This window comes from Pocillopora verrucosa, chromosome 13 (assembly GCF_036669915.1).
Source record: "Pocillopora verrucosa isolate sample1 chromosome 13, ASM3666991v2, whole genome shotgun sequence".
Classification (NCBI taxonomy): Eukaryota; Metazoa; Cnidaria; class Anthozoa; order Scleractinia; family Pocilloporidae; genus Pocillopora; species Pocillopora verrucosa.
In genome coordinates this window covers 6,786,872-6,811,462 of record NC_089324.1, presented here as the reverse complement: position 1 = coordinate 6,811,462, position 24,591 = coordinate 6,786,872, and the positions used below count along the sequence as shown (strand labels likewise).

The 24,591-nt window shown below is 37.1% G+C and overlaps 2 protein-coding genes across 2 annotated transcripts in view; one reads left to right on the top strand and one right to left on the bottom strand.

Moving 5' to 3' along the window:
* The window catches only part of LOC131776839 (uncharacterized), a 222,902-nt gene that overhangs the window by 103,203 nt on the left and 95,108 nt on the right, over window positions 1-24,591 (bottom strand). The window lies entirely within an intron of this gene.
* Window positions 6,352-11,289, top strand: LOC136277788 (tetratricopeptide repeat protein 28-like). The gene is made up of 4 exons (XM_066160485.1): window positions 6,352-6,949; window positions 7,064-7,831; window positions 8,624-10,637; window positions 11,232-11,289. Exons 1-4 carry the CDS (start codon window positions 6,352-6,354, stop codon window positions 11,287-11,289), a joined length of 3,438 nt encoding a protein of 1,145 aa, XP_066016582.1.

The following is a 24,591-nucleotide window of genomic DNA, read 5'->3' as shown; positions in this document are numbered from 1 at the left end:
TAAGCCATTGGTAGGTTCATATAACACACACGTCCTACACACCATAAGGCGTCGTATGAATATGTAGAAAAAGAATTGTAATGAAATGAAAATAAGGTAATAATGATAAAATTATAATGATTATAACAGTAGTAATAAAGATTGCGTAATCAACGTGGTTTCCCCATTTGATACAGAAGAAGTGAAACAGATCAAGAGAAGATAGAACATCACAAAACTCTGAGGGCCGGGCCAGATCATTATTTATCACCTGAGGGGGGGGGGGGGGGAGGTGGTGGATCACATGGAAGATCAAATTGTTCTCACGGGGAACGGGAGGGGAATCAGTCGTCGCCAATGGAGTATAAAATACAGTATAAAGGTGGACTATAGAAATGTGTGTTTATTTTCTCCCATTCCCTCTTCCCGACTTCTTTCCTTCTTTCCGTCTTCCCTCTCTCCCTCAGGAGCCTGGCCACACCGCCTGCTATGTTCTTCTTACAGCTTTAATTAATTATATTGCATTGATAGAATGAAGAAAACATGTATCGAAAGCTAAAATTTCATTTGAACAAGCTCGGTAATCGTATAGCTAGGAAAGGAACTTGCTGATCTATTTTATGTCGAACTTATTACACTTATATAATAAAAGCAATTATCTGCGTAGATTTTTATTTTTGATATTTGCACATAACATCCCTGGGACGGAGGATCATATAAATTGCAACTGCCAGTGAGGAGGGATCATTAACATACTAAGGGGGGGGGGGGGATCAGATAAATGTTATTGTGATACATGTACAATCAAGATCCTTCGTTGAAAAATGTAATAATTTATTTCATTTTGCAAAGGGACCCTTCAGATGAACTCTTTTCCAAAGTTACACAAAAAAATCACATCGCTTTGCTTTCTAAAAGTTTAAACTGATACAGCTAGACTACCGTCCCCCCTCCCTCCTCCCCTCGTAAAGACACCGGAAAAATTCTTCATCTTTCCACAACACGAAGTATTTCCGGTTTGCTAAATCGAATGCTAGCAGATGGTCCTTTACTCTTTTTAAAAATGTAACCTTGGTGTCATGATGTTAAGCTTTATTCAGCATAGTGAACCCTTGAATCGAATGTACTAGGTATCTTTTTGACCGTTTTATAAGAGAAGGTGAACTTTAAAGGCATTTAAAAAGGCTGTGTGTAGATAAATATTTACGTACATGTCAAATTGTATATTATCTTATAGCTTTATCCTCCCACTTTATCTCCTCAAATTTTCTTTTGTAGCCCGATGAAAGAGTTCGAGCCATTTTGACGGCTATGGCGTCTAAAAAATTCTGCTTGCATACTCTTTTCGTTCGATATTTTCAATCCGTGTCATACTCTCCCAAGTTTAGCCATCCGTGTTCTCCACTGTTTTATTTTCACCTCGTTATTGTTTGTCAGCTCTGTAAAGCAATTTCTTTCCACTTAAAGGAAATTATTTGCACCATAAAAAGGACTCACAATGGCGTGACGCATTTTCTTAAGTAATTTAACTTAATGGCAGTGGTGAATTCCCTTTTGGAGCCATTGTAAGACCGCTGTAAATAAGCTGAAAGTTTCAAGAAGTACACCGCCCACCCTGAAATCAGATTGAAAGTCGAGTTCTCTCCCCCCGGGCTTTCAGTTAAGTCAAGTGATCAACGAGTATCCAGACCACGTGGTTAGAAGGGGGAGCCTTCTATTACTACGCCTCAGGGTGGAGCTGAGATTTACCATTAGTAATCTTGCTAAAATAGACATATGCTACCGATTCTAATTCTAAAGTTGGCTGCTTCACTTTACAGAGCAACAAAGCATTCAAAGTTAAATTCGTGGTGAGTACGATGTTTCATCATTCGCATGGGCTGTATTATCAATTTTACAATATGTACTTCGATGCCTACGTAATTAGAGCTATTCTGACAAAGACCATTTGATAATGAAATGATTGATATAAGAAACATTATGAATTGCTATTATTTAGATCATTTTGTATCATAAGGGTTAAAAATCTTTTGCATGATAAGAATTAGAGGGCATTTGAGTCAAATTCGTCGTTTCATTAATTAATGTCGAACGACTGCAGAAACGATGAAAACGCCTGTGTAAATTTAATCCAACAGACATGATTTGACTCTGGACCTGAAAAAGTTCCCTTGAGGTTTACAAATGTGAAATGTCGTTACGTTTTTAGTTTACGTTCTTTGTTAGTTATAATTATCTTTGGCAAAACAACATACAAATCAGTTCAAGAAGACGGAAACCGTAAGGTTGTTGGTGATCCCAATGTAAGAAATGAGTAAAATTTGGCCATTTGAGATTTAAATATCTTTATGAAAATATTCAGTATTTATAAAGCCATTCTTCTTTTTGTGAGATGTCGGTTTGGTTACGTCTACTGTTTTTGCCCTCGCTGCCGTGAGTAGCTCAAAGCTTTTTAAGTGTCAATGGTAGCGCAGCGTACATGTATATGCAAATCGTACACAGAATTAAATTTCATATTAATTCAAGGTGGGGAGATCTGTTTGCACGTTTAATTCATGGCAGAGATGGAAAGCGATCGATGTTAGGTTTCGGCTAAACTTCAGAATACCCCGCAACTTTGGTCCGCCTCACTTACATGTGTCGGGAGGCTTTGAAGATCGAGGCATAACACAATAGACGCTATTCTTATTCAATGACATGTAAATGAGTTGCGGGGTATTCTGAAGTTGCTCCTAGGTTTCTTTAACCGCCATTCTTTTCTTTTTGCAAACTGAACTTAACCTTTACTCTTGTTATCCGTTGTTCCCCTTTGTTTTAAAATTTATTTATTCTTTTTATCTATCAATGTTTCACTTCTTCCTTGCGACAGCTATTTGCATTTATCTTTGTTTTGCAGAGAACGTTTTTTATTTCAGTTTCTTGTCGTTGGTTTTATTAGTCACGCAATCAGAATACTTGTCACGACACTTTTTTAGAAGGTGAGCAGTAAAAAGGTATGAATTTAGAAACAATGTTTTCCCGCTTTACAAACTGAAATGTTTTGCAATGTGTATTCGAAGGCAAAGAATCTTTGATAACCTAGAAATAATCTTAGATTTTGGTCAAGATTTGATGCTTAAAAACTGTTTTAAACTTATAATAATCCACAAAGTGAACGGTTTATCCAACATGAAGCCTTTGTCTTCCATGATCTAATTTTTAACTCTCCTTTTAAAGTGCTATGATGTTATTGTGAATGATTTAAGAGAATATAGTGTTACATCAAGAAAACACCGTCCACCTTTTGCGTTATTCTCCTCAACTTTTGTTATTAGTGAAATAATTTTTTTTCAAAGTCAGTCTGAGAGTGACAGAATGCGATTAAAGATGGAATATTTTCTCTGTATTTGTATGGGAAAGCTGTATAAGGTTTTTCCGATTTAGATTATATTTTGATTTCACATCAGCTGCTGTTATCATCCCTTTTTTTGGAGAAAAAGGGTTATTTCAGTCTCTGCTTTCTGGTGATTTCAGTTTCTGGTTTTTCTTGTTTCTCAGTCATACATTCAGAATACTAAACAAGACACTCTTCCTTGAGCGAGGGTAAGAAGCCACATGAAAAATTAAGTTTACTCTCCTTTCCCGTTTTCAAAAACTATTTTCGCCGCCTCAAATCAGGCACAACAAAATCAAATTCAAGAATAGCAAGTTCTAATGAAAAAAAGCAAAAAGCCACAGTTTCATGACAAAACTAGAGTCATGTCTACACGACTTACTTTTCCAGTGATTTTATTAACTGATCAAACTCAGCACTTTGTTCTTAACCGACCTACTTGCATTTATCTGTTTCTTGCAATCAGTCTCATCACGTAAACAATAAGCACGCTGAACAGACCATGTTTAATTTTTCAGAGCTTTACAGCTGAAAAACTAAATTTGATAACAGTCATTCTTTTCCCGCGATAAAAATATTGAAATATTTTGAGTGAAAATTTGGGGAAATTCAATGATGTATGACTTTTTATTGTTTCAAACAATCTAACAAAAGTTTATCTTATTAGCAATTCTCCCTTTAAGCTCCTTTACATAACCTTGCTAGTCATTAGGGAGAATCTGGTATTGTATCTTATTCTCGCCACCTATTCACCGGATGAAATGTTGATATTGTGAAGAAAAGCGAAATATTCCTCACTTCTGTGACTTGAAAGACTTTAAAAAAATTGGTCAAAGCGCGCAAAACCACCAAGCTCTTATCAACGATATGTGAGGAGCTTCTATAATTATTGACGATCTTACGAGCAAGCTGTAATCTGACATCCATCCTTTAGATTTTTATAATAATTATTTTAACCAATCATTTTAATATTCGATTTAACAGTAATTCTTTGTACTCGTATTCTCTTTGTACAGACAATTTCAAATCTTGCTTCGGTTTCCTAACTATCCAGATATCCTTTCTTTTCCAAAGATGAGCGGCTTAAAGTTTATTTCAGAAATATTTAGCGCTAAAATATATTGGTTTCAGATTGGCTTTATCTTAATGATAAACATAACACCTTCTAGTTGATCAGTCTGTTTACTCTTACCACTTGATTGCTGTAAGGTATCTCCATATTATAAGAAGAAACTACATTTCCATCATTTCTGCAATGATGCAAAACACGAAGATCCCGTATGTTATTTAACGTATGTTATAGGCAATTTAGAAAACAATTTCAGTTCTTTCTTAGGTCTGTAATTTCTTCTCACCAACCGTGTGGGTAAAAGGTTCTTTTACCAGCTATTTGCAGTTACGCTTTTTTGGCAGTGAAAGTCTCATTTCACTCTCTTACTTTTGTTTTCATTAGTCACACCATCGGGATATTGAAAGAACACATGCTCTGTTTTCAGAGGTGAGCTGTTCGCCTTTTTTAGCTCTGTATTGTTATTGCTTCCTTAGTTTCATTTTCCTTTTATAAAACTTACAGTACTCTTTAATTAACCCAAAAAAAAACCTTCGGAAAAGTTTGTAGACGAGTAACTTAGGTATTAAAATACGAGTGGTATTCTTCACAAGGGAAAATTTCCCTCTGATGATTTCCAATCGCCTTTTAAACGTTTTAATTACCTGCCAACCATAGGCCTATATAAAGATTTTAAAAGTAGGTTGAAAAGCTTGATTAGCGATGAGTGACGCGAGTAATTCATTTGGTCTACTGCATCACAAACCAAGGGTTAGAACACGGACTCGCTTTCGACGCATTTCATGAGGACAGGGCTTCCGGTTAAAACATAAGAACGAATGCGTCAAACGTTTTTTTGTATCATTTTATCTTCAATCGAATGAAATATCTTAGATTAAATTCGTGTTCATTAAATTTAGTCTGAAACGGGATGCATGAACAATCTATGCGTCACGCAATAGCCTATCAGTTGAAATGAAAACTAGACATTTGTTAGAGGTGGAATTCAGTATCAAGAAAGTAAGTTACCAGGTTTTTTTAAAGACTATTTGACGGTTCTTGATTGATTTATTGGTCAATTAAGTTGTAAAGTGCTGTACCAAGATAACTAACCGGGAAAACTACCGAACGATCTGCAAGTGAGACTGATAGTGTTTACATAAGGTACTTAACAAAGCAATTTAACCGTTTAAGTCTCTAAATATACTAGAGAAAGCGAAAAATCTCATCTCTAACAACTCCTAGAGATCGAAGGTAGTTATATGTATGGTTTCACGCATCTCAAAAGCGAGTTTCTGATACTGACACGCCGGCTTTATCTGTATGGGACACGCAGTTAGAAATACCAACACATATATATTTTTCTGAACATTCTGGAGACAGTTGAGTGGTTTCACACTTCGTTTTACAGTGGAATGTACCTTTTTTCATTGGATTTACGTCCATCAAATATTTCTGCTACCAGACGACACAAGATCTGCCTGGTGTAGATGAATATCCCTGGATCAATGAAAGATGTTTTGATTTGCATCGATTCAGAATCAGTTGTTGTCATATGTTGTCTATTCAGTAGAACTTCCACACACAATAACGATGATGAATATTCATTATATTTAACGTCGTTTGATTTGTTAAACAAACACCAATTCAATGATGCTTTGAGTTGAATTTAACTGAAAGTCACTTTCCATGAAACAGAAGCTTGCGACCAGATTTAGGTCTAATAGAGTGGCATGTAAAAAAATAAATGATCAGAAAGTTGAACGCAAGCATAACACGATTAATGGATTAACCGATGATCAATTGGTTAAAGAATTTGATGGGGCTTGTTTTGAATGAAATAAATTAAGAGAAGGAATGAAACACTCAGATATCTACGGAAAGTCTTAGTTTTTGTTGATTCTTTTCTCACGTTTGAAGAAATTCTTTTCAACATTCAGGACATGACCTAATGACTAACGCAGCAGAAATCCTAAAGTCAGTTCAGATTGGTTTAGATGTCGCCATATTCTTTCTCAACACTGATCGTGGCCTACAAGCGACCGAGTTATGTAATGAATGTTTATTTCTACTTCACAAAATTGACTCTGGTATTGACCTTGATCATGATATCTCCGATATATTATTCAATGTGTACTACGCCACCTCTGGTTATACAAATGCAGCACGATACACCACAAAACTTATTGATAAGTTTTTTGTCGCCGGAGGACTTACCATTCAACTGGGAGACAAATACAAAGCAAAATGTTGGTTTTCAGAGGCAAAGCAACTTTGTAAAAGCGCTCTTACCATCTTCAAAGCTATTGGCCGCCGAAGAGAAGAGGCAGTGGTTTACGCAAGACATGGATCTCTTTGTTGGATCCTCAGCGAATATCAGAAGGCGAAGGAATATTACGAGAAAGCACTTGCCATCACAATAGAAATCGGTGACAGAAATGGAGAAGAAATAACATACGGGAGCCTCGGAAATCTGATTCAAGACCTTGGCGAATATCAGAAGGCGAAAGAATATAACGAGAAAGCAATTGCCATCGCGATAGAAATCGGCGACAGAAATGGAGAAGGAACAGCATACGCGAACCTCGGAAATGTGTTTGCATCCCTTGGCGAATATCAGGAGGCCAAAGAATATCACGAGAAAGAACTTGCCATCGCGATAGAAATCGGCGACAGAAATAGAGAAGGAACAACATACGGGAACCTTGGAGGTGTGTTTGAATCCCTTGGCAAATATCAGAAGGCCAAAGAATATCACGAGAAAGCACTTGCCATCGCGATAGAAATCGGCGACAGAAATGGAGAAAGAAGAACATACGGGAACCTCGGAAATGTGTTTCAATCCCTTTGCGAATATCAGAAGGCCAAAGAATATTACGAGAAAACACTTGCCATCGCGATAGAAATCGGCGACAGAAATGGAGAAGGAACAACATACGGGAACCTCGGAAGTGTGTTTCAATCCCTTGGCGAATATCAGAAGGCCAAAGAATATCACGAGAAAACAATTGCCATCGCGATAGAAATCGGCGACAGAAATGGAGAAGGAAGAACATACGGGAACCTCGGAAATGTGTTTCAATCCCTTGGCGAATATCAGAAGGCCAAAGAATATCACGAGAAAGCACTTGCCATCGCGATAGAAATCGGCGACAGAATTGGAGAAGGAAGAACATACGGGAACCTCGGAAGTGTGTTTCAATCCAAAGGCGAATATCAGAAGGCCAAAGAATATCACGAGAAAGCACTTGCGATCGCGATAGAAATCGGCGACAGAAATGGAGAAGGAACAACATACGGGAACCTTGGAAGTGTGTTTCAATCCCTTGGCGAATATCAGAAGGCCAAAGAATATCACGAGAAAGCACTTGCCATCGCGATAGAAATCGGCGACAGAAATAGAGAAGGAACAACATACGGGAACCTTGGAGGTGTGTTTGAATCCCTTGGCGAATATCAGAAGGCCAAAGAATATCACGAGAAAGCACTTGCCATCGCGATAGAAATCGGCGACAGAAATGGAGAAGGAAGAACATACGGGAACCTCGGAAATGTGTTTCAATCCCTTGGCGAATATCAGAAGGCCAAAGAATATCACGAGAAAGCACTTGCCATCGCGATAGAAATCGGCGACAGAATTGGAGAAGGAAGAACATACGGGAACCTCGGAAGTGTGTTTCAATCCAAAGGCGAATATCAGAAGGCCAAAGAATATCACGAGAAAGCACTTGCGATCGCGATAGAAATCGGCGACAGAAATGGAGAAGGAACAACATACGGGAACCTTGGAAGTGTGTTTCAATCCCTTGGCGAATATCAGAAGGCCAAAAAATATCACGAGAAAGCACTTGCCATCGCGATAGAAATCGGCGACAGAAATAGAGAAGGAACAACATACGGGAACCTTGGAGGTGTGTTTGAATCCCTTGGCGAATATCAGAAGGCCAAAGAATATCACGAGAAAGCACTTGCCATCGCGATAGAAATTGGCGACAGAAATGGAGAAGGAACAGCATACGGGAACCTCGGAAATGTGTTTCAATCCCTTGGCGAATATCAGAAGGCCAAAGAATATCACGAGAAAGCACTTGCCATCGCGATAGAAATCGGCGACAGAATTGGAGAAGGAAGAACATACGGGAACCTCGGAAATGTGTTTCAATCCCTTGGCGAATATCAGAAGGCCAAAGAATATCACGAGAAAGCACTTGCCATCGCGATAGAAATCGGCGACAGAAATGGAGAAGGAACAACATACGGGGACCTCGGAAAAGTGTTTCAATCCCTTGGCGAATATCAGAAGGCGAAAGAATATTACGAGAAAGCAATTGCAATCGCAAAAGGAATGGGAGTCAAAGGAAACGAATGTTTAGGATACTTAGCCCTCGGAAATGTTTATTGCCCGCTTAGTAAATATCGTCAAGCTAGAGAAGAGTTCGATAAAGCACTGAGCATTGGTACAGCAATTGGAATAAGAGGAGTAGAAGCAGGTGCTCTCACAGGTTTGGCAGATGTGTTCGCTTTTATCAATGACAATCAGAAAGCAAAAGAACATCTTCAGAAGGCGCTCACCATTAGCAAGGAATGTGGCGATAAATGTCTTGAAGGAATAATTTACCTCAAGCTCGGAGATCTATGCACATCGCTTGGTGAATGTGATGAGGCAGAAGATTACTTAGAGAAGGCTCGTTTCATGAGCAGTAGAATTGGTGACATAGGGACTGAGTTTAAAAGCCTTCTCTGCATCACACTGTTAAAGGTATCGCAATCAATGGTTGTGGAAGCAAAGGAACATCTCCTTCGATGTATCGGAAAATATGAACAATTGAGGAATTTTCTTAAAGGAAACAAAGAGTTTGAAATATCTCTGTTCGAGGCGCACGGTTCTTTTCCCTACCAGTTCCTCACTAACTTGCTTTGCAACGCTGACAAATTTCAAGACGCTCTTTATGTCGAGGAGCTGGGACGAGCGAGAGTCCTGGTAGAATCTATGACAGAGAAGTTTTCCGTTGAAAGCCACATTTCAGCTGATCCACAATCATGGTTCGGGATTGAAAACATCGTGAAAAAGGAGAGTAACTCTGTCTTTTTGTACATTTCGTATCGTGAGCGGCAAGTTTGTCTCTGGGTTTTGAAAGCAAATGGAGACATTTCCTTTCGAGTAAACGACGAAGTGCAAGACCGCACTCTTATTCCTGAGAAAGTTTACAACGTGGAAGGAATTTTCAAAAAGAGTGCCGCCAGCTTTGGCGTTTTACCCACAGCGAATTGCGAAGATCGATCTTTGGATGGTAACGTAACGACATCTCTTTTTGAAGAAAGCCGAGCAACTTTGCGCGATGACGAAAGCAAAGAAACCGAAAGAATTCATCATTTGTGTTACAAATGGATCATCGCTCCCGTGGCAGATTTACTTACAGAGCCTGAAATTATCATTGTGCCGGATCGTTTCTCGTATCGAGTCCCATTTGCTGCCTTGCGTGATGAATCAGCCGGAAAGTATCTATCGGAGACTTACAGAATCCGTATCGTCCGTTCACTGACGACCCTCCGACTCATTCAAGATTGTCCAGCAGATTATCACAGTGAAACTGGTGCACTTATAGTGGGTGATCCAACGGTTGGCCAGGCCTACTACAATGGACGTGTCGCTAACTTTGTACCATTGTCCTGTGCTAGAAAGGAAGCAGCGATGGTTGGTCGACTGCTAGGAGTTCAGCCTTTGTTAGGAGAGTCTGCAACTAAGCAGGCAGTACTTCAAGCGATACCTTCAGTGAGTCTCATACATGTTGCCGCACATGGAAATGCTGAAAGAGGAGAGATTGCCCTTTCGCCTAAATGTCCTAAATTTACCACCAACAGTTTTCCACAAGAAGAAGACTACCTCTTGACAATGTCCGATATTTTCGGAGCTCAAGTGCGAGCAAAACTGGTGGTACTAAGCTGTTGTCACAGTGCGCGTGGATTGGTTAAAGCCGAAGGAGTTCTTGGAATCGCTCGAGCATTCTTAGCATCCGGTGCACGTTCGGTGTTGGTAGCATCGTGGGCCATAGCAGACGAAGCAACGGAGCAGCTCATGAATCATTTCTACAAGCACCTTGTACGTGGAGAAAGTGCCAGTGAATCTCTTCACCAGGCCGTAAAATGGTTGAGAAGCAACGGCTTTCCCAAACCCAAACAGTGGGCTCCATTGGTGCTGATGGGAGACAAGGTGACATTTGATTTCACGTACATTGGGTAAGTCTGGTTCTGATAAGCAATTTCCATGAGCTACCTTACGTTACCTAACATTAGCTATCGTAGGAATTGGTTAATTGTTAGAGCAGGGGTGTGCAGGGATTGCAAGGGAGGGGGGCCGTTGAGGATTTTGGTTATGTCTCAGTAAAGTTTACCTGACCCCTGTAAGATGCTATTCTTTAGACCCCCACCCCAACCCCCCGACAGCACTGTGGAAGATTTTGATGACTTAAAATTGACCTTGAATCAAAATTGCTTGTATGTGTGAAATTTTTCAGAAATCATTCTCCAAACACAGGCTCGATAGGATGAGAGACAGACCAAACCAACGAAGACAACTTGAGAGATATAAGCTACCTTCAAACAAGTTAGCTTTGTTTTTTAAAATATAACAACAAAAATCAAATGATGATCTTAAAGTGACTTTGGCATCAAGCATAGTTCCATACGCAATAATTTGAAAGTTTGGAAAATGATAATCAATGATATTGAAGTTGATAGCTATTTGAGCTGTATGTCTTGCTACTTTGAATCTTTTAGAAATTCTGATCCATATAATGCTTTCAAATTGAAATTGTATTATGTTTGTTACAGGAAAGAGGAACACAAGGAGGACAACAATAAGGAAGAGAAGAAACAGAGTAACAACTGATCCTGCACAAAGATTATCTTTACGCACATTGTTTCTAAATGGACACTGGTATTAGCTTGAGCAGACATTTTTAATTTTTTTGTAGTCTGGGCAGAAATTTTTCATTTTGTTTTTGAATGCTTCTCTAAATAATTGTGAATCAAAAGCTAGTGACACTGAAAGCTGCATTTCAGCCCTCAGACCGATTAAGGGGACTAAAATGAATCGAGATGAAAAAATTAAAAGCATGAAAATAACTAAATATCCATAAATACAAGAACTTTTACAAAGTTTCAAGTCGCAATCAGGAAACTCCAAAACTAAACACTAACTTGTTTTGCGAGTTTTTGGTAAAAATAGAAGAAAAGGAGAACAAACATTGCACAAGATACCACTGCAAAAGTCAAACAGAAGAGTGAAAACAATCCCTAAGATATCAATGAATCAATCTCACAGAATTCAGAGCAGTAAGATAACTGATATTTTTGAAAAGATAGTAGGACCACCTGTAAGCAAACAAAATCACAAACCAGGATTGCATTGCTTTGTTGCATATGATGTTACTCAAGTGGCAGTTTTCTATGTGTTTTTTCTTTACCTCAGGGGGTAGTGTGGGGAGGTCAGTATTGGTGTATTTTCATTTTTTTAGAACTTTTAGGAAAAGCAAATGCTATAGAATAGAATTTTTTTTTTATGATGTTTGAAAATAGTTCATAAAAGGGTCCATTGGGAAAAATAAAATTAGTGATGAGATTCTGTGACTGTTGGCAGACTTTTGTTTCTGATGGTCAGTGGCTCCTAATAACTTACTAATTTTTAGGAGGCCTATGTATTCTTTGGCCAATTTGAAAGCTTTTGTTCTTGTGGTCACTACACACTTTTCTTTTATTTGATGTAATTTTGCATTTCCTATTTTTCTCTAATTTTTCAGTTTTGTTAATTAATTAGAATTTATTATTTTACTAAAATAAGTGTAAATAAATAAAAACTGAGAATTAAAATGGACTGTTGGAATAAATTATCAAGTTTATTTTGCAACCTTACACTTAGTTTGATAAAATGCAGTAATCAATTGTTTACTGCACAGTATATCCATGAGTTCACCAAAGTGTCACTTTGTTGTTTTTTTTTCAGCACCTCTTTTGGTGTTTTGGCCATCATTAACCTTTCCTTGTGTTTTACCAACGATTATCATTTTTCCATTGACTCACCATAAACTGTATTCAACAGTTCAGAAACACTAAATGTTTCTAATCAAAGGCTCTTGTGAGCAAACTCGTGAATGCAGTAAATAGGCTTCCAGCTGTGGAAGTGTATGTTTTGTTAGCAAGGGACACATACAGGTAGAGGTGCTGGAACGGACGGCTAAAAAGTGTCTTAAAAGGATTTGTTTTTAGAGTATTTGAGTTACTTTGCGTATTCCTATTCGCAGGACGCCCATGATAAGAAGCTGTTGAATGTTGCGCATTCGCTCGTTTTACTCTTGTTTGCTATGTTTGATTCTTGTGTTGTACAAGTGTTACCTTTCCGGGAGGGGGACTAACGGGATGCTCGTCGAAATTTTGAAATTTATTCCTGAACTATATCAATGTAGGCGTAAACGAAACCTTGAACGCTGAAAATGCTGGCGCTTTTTCCTGAAATCCCCAAGCGAGAACAAAATCTAAAATCTACACCCTTAAGCGAGAGGACGGGTATCCCCATTTGTTTCATATAGGAGTTCTACCACCGGGATTGATTTTTCTTCTAAGACAGTCATTTTTTTGGAAGAAACGAGGAGAATGAGGTGTTTCAAGTGTGCATAAGGCGTTACCCATCCACAGATTTTTGCCGAACTGTATATCGGTTCTTCCTTTTCCGAGTGGCTGTAGAATCCGTGTTCCTTAGTGCCAACCGATTTTCGAGTCTCCTCGATTAACTGTGATTGCGTAGGAAAATGAAATTCAAGTTTTATTTTCGTTTTTCTTAAGGCTGTAAAAGGCCGAAAGCAGACTTTCAATTTCGTTTTTCAATTTTCTCCGCCAGGGAGAAACGAAATTCAAATTCACTTTATGCTCTCCGCTTTTCTGTTTTCTATAGCTCTTAAAAAAAACGGATTAACTCAGAAAAAACGGATATTAACATTCTTTTTCGTTTTTCGCTTTCGTGTGGAATTTGGTAAACGCATTACAAGTCGTTTTTCTTTTTCGGTTTGTGGCATTGAAACTGACAATCGATAATTTGGGTGGAATATTGGAGAAAATTTCGTGAAATTGAATATGAAGTTTTTTGTCCTCGTTTGTTAGACATTTAACAATTTCTGCAGAAAATTGATGATTGATCAAGTTACCATAATTAAGAATAAACAGAAAGTTCCTTTAAACACAACATCCAGTTATAGTTTATTAAATTCAGACTTTATATGTAGTTAACCCAACTGATATAACACTTTCATCAAGAACCTAAAATCAACGTTGAATGAACAATAGCATCTTCGGGTTGAAGGTGACTACAAAGTATCTTATCCCAAACTCTAATCGTAAGAAACTAAGTCAACATGTTAGATATATTCAGACACGAAAATTTCCTAACACAAGTAACTTTCCCAAGATGACATTGTGATGAACTCTTTCAACCGAGCCATTGTTTTTCCCAATACATCTTTTATCACCATATAGCAGCTAAATATTTCAGTTTTGTGACTGCTTCCTTTCTTAATCTAGACAAGAAACTTAATTTATATAACAATTTCGCAAGAGAAGCTTCTGAAAGTACTACCGAAACATCAGAATTTTTTAAACCGTTTTGAAATTGTTGCGACTGAACTAAATCGTAACATCCTTGACGACTTGTTGATTATTGTAAGAAAGTTTAAAATTTTCTGACAAAAGTAACTTTTCTAAGATGACATCGCCATGAACTCCTTCAATTGAACCGATCATTTTTCTAATACATCTTTGAACACCATAGAGCGACTAATTTTTTCGGTTTTGTTACTGCCTCCTTGCTTATTCCGGACAAGAAACTTAACCAAAGTCACAATTTCACAAGAGGAGCTTCTCAAAGTACAACCCCAATGATCTCATTTTGTGATAAGACTTGAATTATCTAGTTGAATTTTTTTCTGACACGTAGGGCATTCTGTAAAATGCGAAAGTTCCTTAATGAAATCGATGTTCAGTTCCATATATTGACGGTTTTCGCCACCAGCTTCTAGCAATGCAACGTCATTGAAAGCACATGTTCGTTCCTCGCTTAAATTCTCCGCCTGTGTTATGACAGTTTGGATAGGGTGTAAGGTAGTATTGAGAACTCGTCCGTTTTCTTCGCCGTCGCTCTCCCGTATTCTGAGATGTTTGAATGTGTAAACTTCTCCAACGGATACCATGTCAATGTATCCTTCCCACAGGGTTAATTTCAAAAGGCACGTTTCATCAGCGAAATAACAAGCCACCTTCTTCAACTTAGACGCTCCAATACCTTCCACTTGAAGACGACTTTTGCGCAACGACTAATTTGCTCCATATATACAGCATTCTCCACGACCGCTGTCAGGGAATCAAAGACAGGGTAGTCGATGTCTTGATATTGGAAGTTGTACTCCGAACTATTTTGTGAGGACACTTCAGTCATATCATTCACATAGATGCTTTCACCGTCTTTAGCAAGGGTGAATCATTGCAACTTGACGGCAGTTGTGCTCTCCTGTCTTTCCACAAAGAGCTTTCGTTTGGCGCGAGAGAAGCAAATACCACGATAGTTGACAGATGAACACTAAAGTGTGAGATTAAAGTAATCTAACGTATTCGAGCGATTTCGTTTCAGAGGTGTCACCTCGTGAAAATATGCTATCAGATGACCTGGTGGAGTTCCCGAGTCAATTTTTTGATGTTTCTGAGGTGAGCTTCCACAAGGACTACTTGCAGTTTGAAAACCTTCAACTGACATTCGTTTTGGACTAGTCACTAATGCGACAGGAAAGTCGTTCCGAGGCTGATTTTTCTTTCCAGTGGATGTAGGAACAGTAGTTTTTTCGACGTCTTCCAATCGATCACCCTTCTCCTTTGAATAATTCACGGGCTCATTCTGGTTATTGCGACTCCTCTGTTTCTTCGCCGACATCGCGTTCTTGCCACACTACCTATCAAACACTTTAACTTGTTTTTCTTTCAATTGGTAAACATGTTGACATTTACTCGTAATGGGATTGGTCCTTTTTCCGAGTAGCCTACTGGGTGATTGTCGTCTTATTGCGATTGGATAATTCCGATCCATTGAAACATCAAGCTCTTCGCCAGGTTGAAGGAAGGTAAGGGGTTATGATTTCCAATTTTGCTCAAAACTGGTTGCTAATTTTTACGATGTGGGTGTGTTTTAACAGTAAGTGAACATTTGGTATGTATAACATGAGACCTCATTGAAAAAGACAGCAAAAATATGTAATTAAAAAAATTAAGTACCAAATATTTCGACAAGTAACTTTTGTTTGCATTCAATGTGGATATTGGTCAAATCTGTTGTAACTAGCCAGCTTCTTCCCTGTCAAACTATACTGTAATTCAATTTCTCCCCTTGCTCTTGGGAAGCAACCAGGTTAATGCAACCTGACTAGATAATTAAAAGTCTGAGTTGGATATTTTATGATAATTTATGTGTTGTTCCAAAAATATTCATGCTCCTCCAATAGGAGGTTTTTTTTGGTTTGAACCCGCCTTCCCCACAAAAAAATCCTAGGTTAGCTTGAAACTTTCTTATTTGGGTTTTGAGAATCCCCTCTTCATCACAATTTACAATGATCTTCCATGGGTAAGGAGGGGGGAGGGCGTGATAAGGGTATCTTCTGGAAACAAGCAAATAGATGTACAGCTCAAATAGATGTACAGCTCAAATACCGAGTTAAGGGACTTGTCAGAAATTAGCAGGGGGGAGGGGGGGGTGGGAATTTTAAATTTGGGTTCGGAAATTAGGTGACCCATCCCTGCAATGGGAGTGAAATTTGCTAACCCTCCCCTTGAGCTTGGCCTAAAATATCATGACCCTCCCCCTCTTGTATAAATGATAAAATCTAGTTCTTGCAATACACTAGGGTGCGTCAGTATTATGAAAACTCAAAATATATTTCTAATCTGTTCTTTGTCATGCTACATACATACATTTTCGATGAAAAGGATAGCCAGAACTCTACTAACATTATTAATAACAACATTATTCATAATTTCAATAAGACTATATAGCATTGTTATAAATGAAAAGTACATGTTTGTTAAATTCTTGTTATAGTACTTCACAGTTTATATCCATAACGTTCTGTAAACCGTTGTATTTTTCTCTTTTTTTTGCCAAATAAAGAACTTCCTTTTTCTTCTGTGGGTGAACCTCTACATGATCACGGGCATATATTTGCATGACCGTCCCCCTTTTAACTGCCCATTTTTCATGACCCCTCCCTTTTCTGAGGCTCAAAAAGTTGTGACCCCCCCTCTGTTTCCACCCCCCCTCCCCCCCTGCTAATTTCTGACAAGTCCCTAACACAATGTTTGAATGTTTCATTCATTGTTCAATAAATATTGATTGTTATACATGGTTATACATGTTATAAAACACATTCAACTTTTAATTTTTTATACCCCTGAAGTTTACCAATGAATGAAAAAATAGACATCAAAATATTTGGCTTTGTTAAGTCAATGTTACAACAGAGTATCAGCAATAATTTTTCAAAGGATTATGCAAGTTGTATAAATACATAATTATAGAGTATTTTGTATCTAAACCTTTAATGCTCATTTGCAGAGCTCTGTCTTTGTTTATGCATATATATATCTGTCCTAAATGACTAACTGATGAAAAAATTTAGGCTTAGACATACAAGATTGAAGATTTTGTGTGATCTTCCACCAGATACTGTACACTGTGCCAAGGTGTACTGTTTTGTATTTGATAAAACTCTTCAACACCCTCAGTGAGGTGTTGGCCGTAAAAAGAATTATATTGTGGAAGGATGAAGTATGTTAGTTCACCATCACTACAGCTTATAATTAAGGTAAAAAAATATGTACAATATGACTCATGTTAAGTTTAGTCATTGCAGGATGTTGGTGTTTCAGGTATTCAAATTTGTTTATGTGTCCAGGTTTCGGTGTTACAGTTTTGAACAAAACCTCTCTGTATTTAATACATGCCCTTGTATACAGGTATGCCGTCAACATGTACTCCTTGTTGGGAATATAACAGATTAGATGCATGGTTTACAATGTAGTTGTACCAGCTATAGGTGTGATACATCAACTTGTGAAGCTGTGACAATGCAGTTATTATTGACAGTTACGGTGGTAGATTGGTGAAATACATACTGTATCAAACAGCCTTGTAAAAGTAGACTTTGTAACCATATTAGGTAGCAAATGACAGCTGGTCTTGTGGGCTGGAATGTCTATCAGTAGGTTCTTTTTGTAGATTGATTGAAGTCATTCCTGTAAAGTGTAAATTCACGAAGCTGATATGTGTCATCTCTATTTGACAATCAAAGCTTTGTTTCAACAAAAATGTTGATATCGGCTTTTTGAATGTTGTAATCACTTCGTACATCATCTATGTGAAGGTGGAGAGGTCTAACATTCTGAAACAAGATTGTTTTTGTTTTGGGTAATGGCACAGGGGTAGCTTCTGTTCTCAGTCTGCTCATTTCATTTTTAACTTTCTCACTAACCTTGATTTTGTTTTCATTCAAATTAAGAATGTGCAATACAGAGCTATTTCTTACTCGGCTCAAACCAACTTAATGCATGTGCTCCCTTGCTGACACTGGAAAATCAACAACTGCTTCGTCTAATGTATCACCTTGACAACAATGAATTGTCTTGGCAGCAGCACGTCTTAGTGGAAATTGTTGTCGAAGAATGTACACTTGAGCTTTTTTATTGATTCGAAATTGTCCTGTCACTTCAAAAATTAGTGTCTAGTCTTTACTAATGTTGGTTTTGTACAAATGCATATTTTCTCTCCGCTGCTTTCTGCCTGTGTCACAATTTGGGAATGACACCCAAATAATACTTGGTCTATTTGAGTTTTCAACTCTATAGTCTATGTTTTGTATAACACAGTCTGCACCATAAGTGAGCCCATCAGTCAAATCAATATTAGTTGTCAGGTCATATTTTGCTGCATTTCCTACTGACACTATTGAATATAAACCCACTGTCTTTGTTGGATCATCTGGAATTTTGTTTTTTATTTGTTTCCTCAGGTCATCCGATATATCCCCAACTATAATGTCAACAGCCTTGACTTCACCCTTATCATTTTTGGAAAAACTATACAGGACATTGTTGTGAGCATGCATTAGTGCATTTGTAGTAAATAAATGTGTTATGTTAAAAGGGTAATTATCTTCTTTAGGTCTTACATTCAGAAATCTTTGTTTCAGAAGGGCTATATCATCTTTAAAGTGCTTTCCCTCTCTCAAACAATTGAGCAGCTCAGCAAATTCTTTGTCATCTTTTTGTCTCATTATTTCTGTTAATTCAAAAAGAGTGAAGTATTCTGCCCAAATGTTACTTGCTAAAGCATCATATCCAATTTGAGAATTTTCAAAGATCCACTTATCAAAACCTGGTTTTAACTGGAAAAGATCACCAACAGTTATCAAGCTTATTCCACCAAATGGCTCTTTATTTCCCATTATTTGTTGCAATCTTTAATTCAAAAAGTTGAACATGCCACTTCCTACCATATATATTTCATGAATGAACATGACTTTTGGTTTCTGTAGTTGTGTCCTAATGGTATTTAGTCTGTCACTGTCCAGTGCGCAATATTCAAAACCCCTATTGGCAGGTATCTTAAAGGCAACATGTAATGTATTCCCTTTTATGTTGAATGCTGCTTTACCAGAAGGGGCTGATTTGACAACTTTCAAATTCTCTGGATTTTGCCCTGTAACATTATTCAGATATCTGATCAGTGCTTCATACAAAGCATTTGTAACAGTGCTTTTACCAACTCCAGCTCCCCCACTTAACCCTTTCACTCCCAAGATCTAATTAGTAATTCTCCGTACTATCTGCCATACAATTCTTATGTTAGTTCAGAGAATTTGGTATTGGATCAACTAATCATCCCATGGTTGACATTCTTCCCAATTCTCATCACTTGCCTGCTTGATATTGTATTGATATTGCAAGGAGAAATTCTGTCTTGGTCACTTGTGGGAGTGAAAGGGTTAAGAACAACCTGAGAGGGTCATCTTTAATTTTGATTGAATATAAGACATGATTAAAAAACTGTCATTGTTTTTCATTCGGTGAGTGAACAAGTGTATAGTAATCATCACCAGACATGCGCTTTATTAAGCAAGTTCATCTTTATCATTTAAGTTCCAGGGAAATAAATACCATTAGCATCAAGCAAGTCATACTGCTTATGTTGCTTGTTTTTGCCAGGATCAAAGCAACCAAATAATTCACTAGACTTATTTTTAATAGTGCAGTCCTGGTTATTGATATGTTCTGTGTTTGGAGCAACATTGTCAAAGTGTCATATTCTGCATTATTCACATCATTCATTGCTTTATCTACTATTTCTGGATGGTATTCATACTGGCACCTGTTAGTGAGAATCTCATCCTTAATCTGTTCAAATTGTTCTTGGTAAGTTTGACAATTGTTTATTACGTCAGTGCTTTCATTCCCTTGTGAAATTTTGGAATTCCTAGGAATTTTTTCCTAGGAATAAAGGTGTGAATTTTCACAGTAAATTCGGACTGGGAATTCCCAACCATAACAACTCTGGTTCTAAAAACCTAGAAATTCCTAGAAATTCCCAGAAATTCCAAGTTTATAGCCAACAGCACTTGGAATTCCTTGGAATTCCTAGGAATTCCAACTCAGAGAACCAATGACTTTCCCCGAAAAGCTGTAAATCTAAAAAATTCCTAGGAATTTCTGGGAATTTTCAGGAATTTTTAAGAATTACTGGGAATTTTAAGCAAAAATTTGAGGCTAATGATATAAAATAAATACTTTAAATTAAAAAAACCCAGCTAAAATTCAAGTATTCAATGAAATTTATTTACAAGCTTAATTAAGGCTTACATGTAAAATATTTTTCATTAATTATTAACATCAACATGTGGTAATATTAGGATGGAATTTTATTTATTTCTCTTTTCTTGAAAACTTCATATGGATTAATGCTCAATTACAGCTATTCATATAAAATAGTCCTAATCAATCATTAAATCTGGATAGACACAAATTGTGAATAAAATCTGTTGATTCTTTTCCATAAAACACAATATCTTAATTGAAAACCAAGCACTCTTGGGAGTGAAGGGGTTAATTACAGATAAATAAATTTGATTTATTCATTAAAATCTTGTTGTACCTGTAACAATAAATTAGAATGAATGGTTAAGAATATATGAAGGTCATATATTTGAACTGCGGATAAAGACGTGAATGAAAGTGATCCTCGCAGTAATGTGCACTACTCAGGCAGTAGTGAAAATAAGGCCTGAAAAAAATTTCAGGCCTGTACAGGATTTGAACCCATGACCTCTGCGATTTAGAATGAAGAAAATTAGAATCAAGTTATCCTAAACTGCAAACTTAGCTGCTGTTTGTATTTTTCCCCTGGGCTCACAATGAGTTGGCCTCGAATGACGTTGTCTACAAGAAGCTTGACCATTTTGTATCTGGATTCCACGACATCTGAATTTGAAAAAAAAAAAAAATATATATATATATATTTAAAGCTCAGACCAGGCCTTTTAGATGGCTATAAGGAAAAGGGCATTCATTGGGTTCTCAAATTGAGAAATCTCATGTCATATTGAGTGACCTTGATATTGGAGTTAGTACATCTCTCCCATAGATTTTACTAAAAAAGGGCTGAATACATTATTTTGTTTTTACCAAGGAGGGCTTCTTTACGTAATAAGGTTTGTTTAATAACTGTTCCTATTATGAATCTTGAATGTTCCCAAACGTGACTAAAGGAATCTTGAAACCTTACAGATGGATTTATTTCATTGCAAAGTATAAGCTTAAGATTCTCAGAATTATTCAGTTGCGCCGAGCGTTATTTAAGCTTAATTCAACCCGCTACATCTATTCTTTTATAAGATTTTGATCACGTAACGAATATCGCAATTTTTACTCACCAAAAACTTTCAAAATCGTAGCTTTACAGATGGCCACTCGACCCTTGTTTGTACCGGTCAACATGTCAACTGTTGTCCCTTCTTTTAACTCCACGACGTCAACGACTTTCTTTTCTTTTACAACACTCACGCTGTTCTCGTTTTCCCATTGAACCACAATAAAAGCTATCTTTATAAATGTTATATTAAGCAAAATAGTCGAGAAAAGCGATCAACCGATGAAAAGTACATTCAAAGATGAGCGCCAAATGGAGTCTTCTTTGTTTCCGATCACGGGCATGATCACGTGGATCTTTTAGGACTTGTCATTGGCCAGCAAAGTGAATCCGCTGGCTTGCCGATTGCAGTGTTAAGAGAAGCGCACAACTCTAATCTAACTTCTCTTGCTGGTTCTCTGCTTCTAGACGATGGATACCTTGGTGATATAAATAATGATTTGAGCTCACTCTATGTAGAAATAATCGACAAGAATCGATCGTATTACAAATGCACGATTTGTGGCCGAAAGTTGTCGAGGAAACAAAGACTCGAAACTCGCTTGAGTTGTGTTCATGGCAAATGTGAGAAATAACACAAGCCAATCACAGTTTTGAATGCGACTACAAATCGTCTTTTAACCTCGTATTTATAAAAGAAGGATACTGCATTAGGAAGTATAAGAGATATATAGATGATCCCAGTGTAACGGTACCTAAATCTACAAAGCTTGACCGTAGCAAGCGTTCAGCAACACGTTCCAACACCGCCATCTCGATTCCTCAGTCAGTCGTTTCCACTGAACTTAAAGCAGTGGTGACAACAGAGTAGAGTGCGTCTTACAAAGGAGAAACATTTGTACAAGAGACAGAAGTAACTATATGCGATTACAGAGGTGCGTTGGAACTCTGGTCCACAAATAGTTATAGGTAGTTTGTATAGCTGAGAATTCCTAGGAATTCCAAGTCCTCACAAAACTGGAGTCTTCCTTTCCCAGAAATTCCCAGTAATTCCAAGCTTTTTAAATCAGAGTTAATTTGCGTAGTTGGGAATTTTTTAGAATTCCTAGGAATTCCCAGAAGACTGGGAATTCAGTTTGCAAGGGTCATTTGCATAATTGGGAATTTTTGAGAATTCCTAGCTTTGCTTGTATGCAGTTACAGCTTTTCTTGTAAAACACCACAGTTTTAATATAATGATTTCCAATTGGTTCTTTGTTTTACAATAATTGTAACATAGCACTGATATATTTGGTACATGAGTACAAGAATGTATTCTATGTAGAGGACCCAGTTCACTGACCTTGCATTTTTGCCAATTTGACATATTTGCTTGTGGATTTTTAGAATGTTTTCAGTTTTGAGGGCCATTACTGCTTGGTTTTTGAGCTGTTGAGACCTCGGCCACTCCATCAATACTTTCAGGTTGGTTAAATCATAAACAGTTTAATAGTATTAAATTTATTAAATTGGCCTCTTTTAAGAGTTTCAAAGCTGATGTTTCAAGCATTAGCCCTCTGTCAAAGGGAATGGTGAAGGGCTAACATTTGAAATGTCAGCTTTGAAACTCTTAATGGTGGCTAATTTACGTTATCAATTCAGTTAATAATACCAAATTACCTTGTTATACTCTCCCACTGATACAGTGCCACAGTTTGCTTTAGAAATTTACTGGCTTTATTGAATTATAAACATGCTATTAAGGAATCCAAGAGCTTTCCCTTTAAATCAATTACTCTACTTTGTACTGTTGTATCTCTACTGATGTAAGTATTATATTTTAAATCATCTTCTTTACAGAAATGTCAGTTTGATAATGAGGTATGAGTGTTTAATGTATTACCATCTGTGCATTGTGTGTTTTCATTGTTAAATTGATTGAACAACATGATTGATTTAATATACATATTTTTGGCAAGATCATCATCTAACCATGTACATTCTGAAATATCAGTCACTCAACAGTGTTTTCTTGAATTTGTTTACTAACAGGATGACAAACTGAAAGTCATCAGGAAAATAACTTTTCAAGTGAGCAAACCTTTTTTTAAATTCTTATAAATACTTTTGATTTAATTTATTTCAAATACAATTGCATCAGTTTTCTTTTGTCAGCTATAAGAACTTACAAAGACCATTTTAAAGTTAGCTTTAATGAAGATGAAACTTGTTGTGCGTCAAATTTATTGAAATCAAAATAATAGTTTTTTTTTTATATAATAAATTGATGTGGTTATTTGCTTGTAGCTCTTACAAGCTCTTGGATTCCTAAGGAGGTAAGATTATCAATAGGTGTTCTTCTTAGACTCTCTAGAATTACTCATCTGTACCCACAAGTGGCTTCATTTTATTTCTTTGTTAAGGGAATCTTCTCTTGCCCATCTTTTAGTGATGCCACCATGTTGTTGCAGGTTGGAAGTGGGATGTTTATTCTGCATTTTGGCAAATAAAAGGGGATCTTTTTCAAAGGGGAGTGATCATTTGAGAGGAGGGACTGATTTCAGGATTTTATGTGCTTTGATCTCATTCAACTTTCCATATGAATCCACAGACAGAATGTCATCCATGCTGACTTGAAACCAGAGAACATTCTTTTTGAAGAAGGTGAAGTGGGGTGTTTGCAACAAATTGTAAAAAAATATGATTTAACTTAATGGACTTAAAAAGTCTTCCTTTTTAAAGAATTAGTTGTAATATTTTGATCTGGTTAAATATAAATAACAGCTGTACATAGCATTTTGTAAGAAAAACAGACCAACATTTTATACAGATTCTGAAGATACGCAATTAACAGTGGTCACTGAAAGACTACTTTGATGAATACTCAGAGTTCATATCAGCTACAATTATTTGCCTAACAAAAAACATCATGAATATACTATCCCGTTTTTGTTTCTGTCATCATAATGGTTTTTACATAGCTGACAGCTAACCTCCATTGAGAGATCTGGTTGTTAATACACTGTAATAAAACAACTTTTTGTACACTTACCTTAACAATTTTAGTCACAGACCTGAAGGTGAATAGTGGTGGATATTTACCTCACTGCTTTGCAGCTTGGTGAATATCCACCACTTTCACTGACACTGACAGAAGTGAATAAATTTGTTAGTATATACCCCATAGATACCAAAAAAGTAGTTTATTTCTTTCAATATACCAAAAACTGGTCAGAAATCAAACTCTTAACATGTGATTTTGTCTCA